The 11509-nt window shown below is 36.5% G+C and overlaps 1 protein-coding gene across 2 annotated transcripts in view; it reads right to left on the bottom strand.

Annotated features, from left to right (window-relative positions):
• LOC138043170 (DENN domain-containing protein 5B-like) overlaps positions 1–11509 on the bottom strand; it is a 60022-nt gene that overhangs the window by 32607 nt on the left and 15906 nt on the right. For both annotated transcript variants that reach the window (XM_068889311.1, XM_068889313.1), the window contains 6 exons: positions 11076–11156; positions 9411–9477; positions 5699–5786; positions 4207–4248; positions 3656–3757; positions 1835–1987 (listed from right to left, as the gene is read on the bottom strand). In XM_068889311.1, the coding sequence (XP_068745412.1) occupies positions 1835–1987; positions 3656–3757; positions 4207–4248; positions 5699–5786; positions 9411–9477; positions 11076–11156 (533 nt within the window). The remainder of the gene's footprint in view (positions 1–1834; positions 1988–3655; positions 3758–4206; positions 4249–5698; positions 5787–9410; positions 9478–11075; positions 11157–11509) is intronic.

The raw sequence follows: 11509 nt of genomic DNA, 5'->3' as shown, positions 1-11509 counted from the left end.
TGCCCAGTCACCCAACACAATTCAAGTCTAAGCCTCTGCTACAGCATTGGAGAGGCACTTTATGACATGAATTCTCTGTATTCCGAGACATGAGTGATGTTCAAGTTGGGAAGATAAAAACAAGGCGACACTTTGAGACGCTTATTGAAATCAAGTTCATCTAACTGGGGGCACTTCTACATTATTACTTCATTTACTTTATAATCATTTCTGGACATATCTGTAGGACTAACACTCACATGGATTACCGGTACATGCGAAAAAAGATAGCCCTTAACATATTATTTTTTAAATGATACAGATTTTCCTGTAGTGGGATTTTGACAATAGGGAGACCATTATTACAACAGATAAGAATTTTATTCATCAATTAAAATACTCTGTATTTAATATAGTTACCAGTACATGTCCACACACTTTCAACTTGTAAATGCTATAAACTGCTATTTCTAATTCTCCAAAAGCATGTAGTGATTATTTATCTTTTATGCTGCCATTTTGTGTGCTAGTGTGCTAGTTACACACTAATCATTATTTTGACATCCCGCTAGTGATTTTTCTATGATAATAATTTTTTGTGAAGATGGGGGTTGTGATAAGAAAGAGAATCCATAAGAACTCCTATTTGCACGTGATTGCAACAGACAAAACTAATACCGGTAATATTATTGCTACGGATGTTACATACCTCTTATTTACTATTATAAGTATTACATGTCTGCACAATTTAATTTTTAGGTGCTATATGCAGTGATTATGTATCCCATCATATTGGCATTTTGAGGAGCTGAGCATTTATCTGAAAGAACAAAATACTTCATCTAAAAGCTCAGCCACCCAATATCCCAAACAGTCTCACTGGAGTCGTTCAGTTGATGTGCCTGTGACTAGAAATGTGTTAAAATTATTGGCATTTTGAACAGCTGAGCAGTTAGATGAAAGAACAAAATACTTCCTCTAAAAGCTTAGCCACCCAATATCCCAAACAGTCTCACTGGAGTCGTTCAGTTGATGTGCCTGTGACTAGAAATGTGTTAAAATTATTGGCATTTTGAACAGATGAGCATTTAGCTGAAAGAACAAAATACTTCCTCTAAAAGCTTAGCCTCCCAATATCCCAAACAGTCTCACTGGAGTCGTTCAGTTGATTTGCCTGTGACTAGAAATGTGTTAAAATTATTGGCATTTTGAACAGCCGAGCATTTATCTGAAAGAACAAAATATTTCATCTAAATGCTCAGCCACCCAATATCCCAAACAGTCTCACTGGAGTCGCTCAGTTGATGTGCCTGTGACTAGAAATGTGTTAAAATTATTTTAACACATGACAAGGAACAGTAACCAGGGAGGGGGAGGGGGAGGGGGGATACTGATGTAGGGAGAGGGAAATGGCAATATTTTGTACATGTAGTAATGCAATACAACACTATATATGCACTTGTACCTACATTTTACTTTGAACGAAATGAATCAAAGGGATGTGATTGCAAAAGGTAAAATTTTGCCAAGGGAATTCAGTAGTTTTAAGTTTTTAAATATTTTAAAAATTTTCTTAACTATCATTGATCCCCAAAATCTAAAAAATAATTATACCATAAAACAAAAGCCAGTGATAAAAAAATCTTGCGAAAACTGTCTGATGCTGATCAATAGCTTTGATAAGCTTTTACAATGCAGTGGGTACTAGTTCTGATTTTATATTGTTATTTCTTTGAGCTTGAACGTCTACACCATAATTGAAGCTTTGGTACATTGGTCTTCATATAATGGGAGGGTTGAGAACTACATGTTCAGTTGCTTTTGGCTTTAAATAAATAATTGTGACTTTCGGTACCTCTTTAGTCTGTAGCCCATGGCTCCAAACCCTTTCCAACAGGTCACATAAACTTGCAATCAAAGTGTTCTCTTCAACACCAGACACATTGGCATCAGAGTGGCCAAGATCAACTGCTTCCTGTCCCATCTTTTGCACAAGAATCTTTTTCACCTTCAACAATGAAAATGCAACTCTGATAAGATTTTTTTGCATCAATCCCCACATGTAAACTTAACATTGTATATGTTAGTGTGGGTAAAATAGTGTTATCAATATAATAATAAAATAAGTAATAATTATTAAGTAACAATTATTCGCCAAAGGCGAACTGATTATCTGTGAATATTCACCGAGACGAAGTCGAGGTGAATATTCACCGATAATCACTGAGCCTGAGGCGAATAATTGTTTTAGTATAAATACACAGGTGATTATTTCAAAAAAGAGAAAAAAAAACATTTCAACTCGAAATCATCTTCACTTACAGTGGCAAAACGACCACTGGCAGCCATTTTGTCCGTCGAGGTGATTATCGGCTGATAATCCGAGATAGCGAGCCAATGAGAGCGCGCGATTTTGTATAATCACCTGTGTATTTATACTAATAATAATTATTATTGTTGCCACATTAACATGTCCATAATACTAAAAGAAGTTGAAGCACAAACAGCCCTGTGAGTTTGATGGTGTTAATAGCAATTCTTTCTTTGCCAATTGCCAGTTAAATTTTCTCATTAATTGTTTATATTGACCCTTTCATTCTATTTAGTAGTTGATAAATTAACCTAGAAACAGAACCCATGCAGTCCAACTTCAAAATAACTCGATGAGAAAATTCTGACAACTGCCAAAATTGGGTGTGGCCGTATTTAGCAGCCTCTTAATCCATGAAATCTGTGAAGTTGCCCATTGTCAAAACAAGCAGTGCTTGTCACTCCCACAAAATTATTTTATTGATGCTGGTTGGCCAAGACTCTATTCCTTGGCATATCCTGACTTACATGTACATGAAATTGGACTCCAACTTACAAACAGTTTGACAGTTGACCAAAAAGTAAGGAAAAATCAAAATCAATCTGCTGACAATATTGGATGTAGAAGCAGCTATATGTAAGCAATAGAGGACTTTTTCCGTGTTTCCATAGCCTCATCTAAACAAGAGGGGGGGGAGGGGGGTGGGAGGGGTTTGAGAGAATTCAAGACAATTGTGCAAACCTCGTTTTTCCTACCAGCCAATCTAAACGCGCATCTGAGAACACATACAGTGTAACCAATCAAAATTTGTGTGATGTCACAGCTGTTTTTGCATACTCTCATCTAAACACAGCTATTGACCAATGAGAGTGTGCGTACTATCCTAATACCATCTCTTGAGGCCGGTCCAGGCACAAGTCACTCATCAATTTCAAAGGATCCCACGAAAGGTCAGAATTCAGCTGTTTTATGAACTTTTTTTTTCCTCATACAGGCATAAGGTTATTTACACAAAGCAACCTATGAGTGGGACTGTTTTGACCTACAATACCAAACACATTTAGTTGGAACACTTAAAAAATGGTCTAGAATCATTGTGTAATAAGATCGCAGCTTAACAGCTTCTGTCGCACCCCCCTCCCCCCAATTCAATGTTGTGTGAGAATTGTTTGGGCGACTGCTAGTAGTTGTGAAAATCAACATTCAAGGAGGGGGGAAACAGGGATGGGTGTTCCAACAAATGTGACAAGTATTGCAGGGTCAGCAGTGTTGCGGTCATGAATGGGATGTAAGAAACATGGCTGAAGGCTTGAATAAAGTTTGTTACATTTAGAGGTTGCCGCAATGCGCTCACAGCCTAATTACCTTTGTTTTGCATTCCTTGAGAAGTTTTTGAACAAAGCCAGTTTGGGTTGACTCCATGTCCCCAAACTGAGAACTCTTGGCTTTATTCTCCTGCATATACTTCTACAGAACAAAAAAATTGAAACAAAAAATATAATACTTCATTTTGTCTAGAGGAAAGGAGAACTTAATTTAACATTAATGGACTCCTCTATTTTTAAATTCTTATTTTAAGTATTCTGTGTACTGAGAGAAAAGTAAATAACCAAAGGGCTACCAGAAAGGCACACATGTACAAAATAATATGTCTACAAAATAGTACACAATAGTTGCATTGTATTTAAGTTTGTTACTTAATGATTTATATCTCTGTCATCTGCTCAATACACAAACGATAAATAAGTGGATAAAATTTAAAATCAAATAATTTTTCTTCTGAGTCAGAGTACAGAGGACTGTATATTCATCATTCATCTCTTAACACTCAATTCTTATTCTCATACAGCAAGACATTTAGATGTCCCAATTTGATTAATAAACAATACAAAGCTATTGTTTAGTTGGTCACTTGCCTTAATGCTTGATGCCAGTTTATCTCTCATCTTCTTTCCATCCTAAACAAAACAGGTCATATTTACAAATGAAACAACTCTTTTCTTTGCATTTCATACAGTGAATGAACAACACCCACATATTGAGAGTTAATAAAACCTTCAGACTTTCTTCATGGGACTAAAAAGTCATAGGAAACAGTTTGAGGATATTGTGATGTTAAACATTCCTTTGTATTGAATATCACCACGCCTTGAGTCAATATCTTATATTTCAGTCACACAATCAACATACAAAACAAAAGAAGAATCTTTTGAATGAAGGTAAGCATGATTCCCTGAGTGCTTATGTTTCTGTAACAACACTTTAAATGTTATTATTATCTTAATTCACTTTAACATTTTTAAATTAACAAGTCATTCTTAATTTAATTACTAATATTAAAGCATTGAAATCATTTCATTTAAGGTCTCGGTAAATGAAAATTTTACTACATTACTCGATTTTGTTGTTTGCAATTTTTTTTTGGGCATGAGTGGGTCCTAAACTTTATTTTGGCAGAAAAAGAAAATCAGAAAGTGCTTTTTAACCCTTCTAAAATGAGCCTTTTCTGTTTTCCGCCATAAGTTGCGCGTGAAAAGTGACTGACAGCCCCTGTCTATTGCGTGACAAAACACTATTGCGTGACGCAAAAATCAAAATTCTCCCACCTCCAGTCAGGACAGGTTTTAAGCTATCGCTTTGAAACTTTCAGATATGATGGATAGTGATCGATACCTCTGAGTTCGAGAGCAAAAAAATTAAGCGCCTTTTGAAATTCGATGAAATAACATCTTTTATAACATAATTTAGTCTTTTAGCTTTAATTTGATACATAACTTGTCTTTGTAGCGAAAATATTCGAGCGACTAGAATTTTTTTCTGTGGGCACCTCGTTTTCATTTACCGAGACCTTAAAAAAACCCAAAATGCCTAAAATTCCCAACAATTTTCAATTCCAGTAAAGAAAAGAATCGTTGAATTTACTTTTCATTTACTTCTCTATGACTTTCTGCAAGATAAGCTTTCTACTATATCTTTAAATTGGTGAAATTAGAATACCGGTACTTTTTTAAATATTAACAAACTTTAAAATAAAAGCAACATTTAAGTATTCTACAGTTTAAAAAGATTACTGTAAAACTGTAACACTTTATTATAGCTACTGTATTTAACTGAGTAGGGGGCCATATAAATAAGTCTGACAGTACTGGGCCACACTTTGTTCTTCTTTGCATCAAATGCAGATGCATAAAACTGTAGCAAATTTTTGAAAAAAATATCATCACCACTGGATGAAAATTTCTCATGGCAGAAAACAAGACTTCAGTGTTAACAAAAAGCAAAACTTGTGTAATACTGGTAGTCATAGTTAAATAATAATAATATTATTAATATCAATATCAATATTATTATATTAATATTATTGTTGGTGGCGGCATTAATGCACACTGAAAAAAAAACATTTCAAACCTTATGAAGAGTTGTGTTGAGGGAAATGTGTTCTGACTGCTGTTGTTTGCGATTGTTTTTCCTCCACTTGACTTTGGACTGATATTGGCTGCAGTGGTCAAGAATAAAAACACAATTGAAGCACTGCCAACACAAAAGGAACTAGCATTGCTTCATAAATTCTTCCAATGAAAACGAAGACCTCAGTCAGCAGTCACCTATTTTAGCTTGCTATTGTAGTGAGAATAATAATAATCATCAATATTATTATTAGCTATTGTAGTTCAATTTTATCCCGATTTCATTTTTTTTCAACCAGTTTAATTTCAACATAGCTGGACATCTTTCTATTATTAAAGTGCACCTAACCCCAAAATATTTTTCTCGCTAAAATAAATCTTTGCACCTGTTCGAAACGCATTGCGGCCATTTTTTCCTTTTTCTAACAAATCCTGCCATTTTATAGGCTTCGAAAGTTGCGAAAATCCAAGCATCTTTTGTTCACGACCGAGTCAGAAGGGGAGTGGGTCTATTCCTGCTTTGACGTCACAATCTACTTTGCATGCATTTTTACAAAGAGTTAATGCAATGTAAATCAGTATGTGACGTCAAAGCAGGAATAGACCCACTCCCCTTCTGACTCGGTCGTGAACAAAAGATGCTTGGATTTTCGCAACTTTCGAAGCCTATAAAATGGCAGGATTTGTTAGAAAAAGGAAAAAATGGCCGCAATGCGTTTCGAACAGGTGCAAAGATTTATTTTAGCGAAAAAAAAATTTTGGGGTTAGGTGCACTTTAAGAAGAACTCTTTATGGAGTATGCATACAATGTACAATAAACTAGAGAAGTCATTTTAAGATTATTGTGGTGGATAATAAATTATTGTCTCTGGTGCTATCAAAGACCAACAAGTGAATGGTTAGCTTCCATGTAAGATTAGGGACACTGCCTGCATTTTAGGAATTAGGGTTAACCCACTAATCCTAAATCACAGTTATTAAAAGCTAACCATTTTAAAATGGGTGCTTAGACTGAAATAATGTTTATCAGCACTGTCGATCTGCAGTATGTGGTCCGCGGTTGTCATACACCTCCTGGAATGCTAACTGTTTCAAATAAGATAGTGCATAACCCTAATGAAAGCTTAACCCATTTAGAAACTCAAACACCCTAGGATGTCTGGCATCAGACAGGGTAAAAACATCTGGCATCAGACAGGATAAAATCTATTATTAAATTCTCAACCTCGGATAATGCATTTCGCGTGCTCTGATTGGTTCACTCAATTTCGGTTATCAGCTCATATACCTTGGTTTGACCTTATATGGTAAATGATTGCGTTAAGCTTTGCTAAACTAAAAATGTTTTCGTCGGAATGCCAAATTTCTCTTTGAATAAAGCCAAAAAGGAGAAAAAAAACTTTTTTTGTGAAAAGTTTGGATCAATTCCGACGTTTAGAAGTACGCGAAAAAGCAAGAAATGTTTTTGTGATTAGCCTGCGTCTGTCTGACAACAAGGTATTACATAACATCGCATCAGTTCTCATCAAGTTTTTTTCGATTTCGCTCGGATTTGCTCGCTTTTTCCGCTCGTATTTCGTACTTCCAAACTTTTGGAGTCGAAGGAATTTAATAAAACAATTATTCCATTCGCGCTTGTTGGATATGAGACTGGTTATAGCCAACTCGGCGCTACGCGCCTCGTTGGCTATTTACCATCTCATATCCAACGCGCGCTTATGGAATAATTGTTAATTAATCTGTCAGTCTACAGTCTGCACAGGTGTCAGACACTACATTCTAGGTAAGGGACTGGCACGCATTGTAGTGATTGAGTAATCACTTATTTGAAGTGTTAAGTCTAAAGCAACCGTTGTCTTGGTCACTGGGTTAAGAATATTGGTTCATGGTTATTGGAAATACAGTGTAAAGCATTCTTTCAGATGTAGGATAAAGGGGTTGGATTCAAAAGACGTTGTGGTGCTGTGTTGGTGGGAAAGTGAAATAAGAAAAGGGTTTATCAAGTGAGTTGATATGGTAAATTGACCACTGTCAGGGTTGTCATTGAGTTTTGAAGCAGGTGTAACGCTCAAGATTTCACCTGTAATATGTAAATACATGATCAAAGGACATGTAAAGGAAGGCCCAAAGGGACTGAGCCCCTAGGAGGATCTAAGGTCATGCTCAACAGACAATTCTTTCAATTGGACCCCGTGGAAATGCATTTTCCAGCCCTCAGAGGTGCAATCAATCAAAAGATGATGAAAATAAAACAGGGTAAAAATATGAATAAGGATATTTACTAACCATGTGGAAATGGTCATGCATCACAGAATTGTGAAAAATGGTCAGCAGAATCCCATTTATATCAAGTGTGGTGCATTGATAATGATTTTGTTACTGAAAATGGATTGGGGGTGTTCTCCAAAGGTTTTTACAGAAAAGGTTTGGATTTTAACATTTCTTAGAATCAGGAACACATACAACACAAGGCAGTAATTATATTTTCCTCCGACTCAGAAGGTAAATGTTCATAAATAAATTTCAATTTGTTTTGCCCCACAAATATTCATTCTGCAGCAACCATCACCCGTAACATTGACTGGGCTCAGCCGTAACAGGTGTTATGGGTTACAGCCCCTAGTGACAGCCCTGACTGTCAAGAAATTTGAAAGCTGGCGTTTTGATTGTTAGCCGCGTTGCTTCTCTGTTTTTTTCTTTCAAGAAATGTTTGGCCTTAATTGTAAAAATCATCTTCTAAACAACAATTTATTTGTGAGCCTTTTCAATTCCTCTAGTTCTCTAGAGAAATCTATTTCATTTTCGCTATTACACTGTGCATTGGCATAACTCTGGTATTTTATCACAGCTCGATTAAGCCTGCTATGAATAATAGACAGGCCTTCTGATATTACGCGATGTTGCGATTTTGCACAATCGACCTCAAATCGCATCCGATCGCACAATTCACGAAAAATCGCATAATTCACAAAAGGATGCACAAAATTCATGAAATGAGACAGACAGCGAGGAAGAAGACAAGCTAAAAGATCGATCCCGATCACACAACAACACGAATAAAAGTCCACATTACACCAACAACAACTTCTCTTCATTTTACAAGTAATTTAGTTCGGCTTGTAAGTGAATACACGTTCATTTGTTACTGTTTTAATTTGCTGAGAAAATTCCTGTTATCAAAAATACTCGGCTATAAGCCGAGACCCCTTCTACGGCTTCAAATTTGCCCAAATTGAGTGAGGATTTGTGTAAAAATCGCTCGGCTTATAGCTGAATAAGAACGGTAGGTTGTTGTTAAAGAACTTTTATTGTTTTGGGAATTAGAAAAACGCCACAGGAAATCACCCTACAATCTCGATCTGCCAAATGAAGGGGAACTGAGCTAGTACTCAAGATCATGCAGAGCAACATTTTTTTCATCAATGTTCGACAAAGCTGTTTAACAAAGAAGCAAAAAAAAAATGTGTTGTTTGGAAAGAAAATGGCCTGAAAATTGTTTGAAAAGAAAAATCTACAACAGTAAAATCGTTTAGTTATGAAAACTCTGAGCACATCACTCAATGTCGCATGGGATTTTACGGATTTTTAGGAATTGTGCACTATTGTGCGGGTTTGATCGAATTGTGCGGTCCTGCATCCACGCACCCTGTCAGAAGCACTGTGTAGACAACAATATGTTAAATATTAACAATCACCAGTGAGCTATATAGTACCTTTTGGAGTTAGGGCCATCATTCAATATTTTAGAGTTCAGAGTCATGAAGTATCCATGATGACTTACTGCAAAGGACAATAAAAAAATTATTTTATTATTTTATCATGCCATCACAACAAGAACGCAACAGTTACTAATAACAAGCATGGTTCAAATTCTTTTAAACCAGTTCAATTTTGATTTTCCTTTGTTTCAGACAAAAGAAAAATCAAGATTGAACTGGTTTGAAAACCTTTTAACCAGCTGCCTGGAGTATCCAGGGGCTTCCACTCTGGCCAGCCAGCCCCTAGATAAAAAATTGCCCCCATGGCAAATCCTCGCAACCCAGCCATGAGCCGCCATTCCAGGTATCTGTCACACAAACTAATAGACTCAGTGGAAGGAAAAATTGAGGGTAGGGTGGGGTGGGTGAAAGCTCAAAACCTTACAATGAAAACCACTCCAAAAACTCATAAAAACCTGGCTGACAAAAACCACAAAGATCCACGTGAGCCTGCACTTATGAGTCTGACTGCTGACAGCTTGAATGAAGATGGCCCAAGAGAAGTGATGACTGCTAGAACACTGAACACTATGCTCATGGTGGTCAACTTAGTTAAATAAGCATTTAACTTTATTAAACCAAAACAACTTTGAACCACAACATTATAATAAGCCTGTACATGTAAGGGTGAAGCATTTCGAGGGGGTTGATAGAGCACACCTGTTAATGGGACAGCCGCCGAATAGTGTAGCACGTCTCAAGCTACATGTTTTACCAATACAGAAACAAACCTAAACATTCACTAGAAACTCTTGTTTACATACATATGTAGGTCTAATCAAGGCTGTTGTCTAACAGGAGCCCGGTAGCCTGGGCAGGGCTCGAAATTAACGAAAAAATCCAGTCGCATTTTGCGATAAGATACGAAAATTTAGTCGCAATTTCGCAAATTTTAGTCGCAAAATCGCTGCGCTGCATTGTGTTGTCAGCGGTTTAGCAAAAAAATATGAGCCCGCAGTACTTGTGTGTAAAGAAACTGCTCAAAATGGCGAATGATCGAAGGAATGGAGCTGTGCACGTAACATCACAGCTAAATTACTATACAATTATTGCGCTACCTTCAGAGAAAATTCACAGCGAGAAACAAAATAATTTTGTCATTTACTTATTAATTTTATTTATTTATTTATTTTAGCAAAAGTAGCAGCAAAGTGGCAACTTCTAACCCTTTTGTTTCGAAAGAACGAAGGTGATAACAAGTCGCAAATTTGCGACTTCTCCCGACATTTTAGTCGCAAAGGGAAAAATTTAGTCGCAAATGCGACCGTATTGGTCGCAATTTCGAGCCCTGCTGGGGCTCCCAAAGAATAGCTCTGGGCTCCTTAATTTTTCACAGCAACACCTTTCACTTTATATGTTGGGCTCCTAAGTTCTCAGCATTTAGCTCTGAGGGCCCCTTTAAAATTTTCTTAGGCAGCAGCCTTGCTAATTATTAGGTCTTGTTTAGGTCTAATTAGGACTAAGGTTAGCTTTAATGAATGTTTAGGTTTGTTGCTGTATTGGTAAAACATGTAGCTTGAGATGTGCTACACTCTTCAAGTGCTGTCCATAAATGTGTGTGCTTGATTCCTCGATCAACACCTTCGATATAGCTTCACCCCTACATGTAAGAGGATGTACCTTTCTTATCTGGTAGATTCAGCATATGAGGCTGAATTGCCATGTGATCCACAGAATTGGAACGCCGCAAAAGAACTTGGACTAAGAAAATTACAAACAAAATTAATTCAAATGCCAAAAAGTTGAATAAACAAACAAAAAAACACAGCTCAACTGACCAGGATAGCTTGGTAAAGCAGCTACTGCTCTCATGTGAACTTGTAAATTTTACCTTCTGCAGAAGCACATAGTGCAGCTCATAACAAATTCTGATTAATTAGCAAATCACACCTCTTTACTTTTGTCTTACTTAAGGACGGTGCCTACTAATTCAAAGGTATTTTTGCCCCGATTTATAATTATACAGGAAAAGTAGATGTTAACAAGTGTTATTGAAATCCAAAAAGAAAATTGGTCAGTTTTTTGCCCAACCATAATTTATAGTATTGATGACA

The sequence above is a fragment of the Montipora capricornis genome, chromosome 3 (assembly GCF_036669925.1).
Source record: "Montipora capricornis isolate CH-2021 chromosome 3, ASM3666992v2, whole genome shotgun sequence".
Taxonomy (NCBI): Eukaryota; Metazoa; Cnidaria; class Anthozoa; order Scleractinia; family Acroporidae; genus Montipora; species Montipora capricornis.
This window is presented reverse-complemented; position numbering and strand designations above follow the sequence as displayed.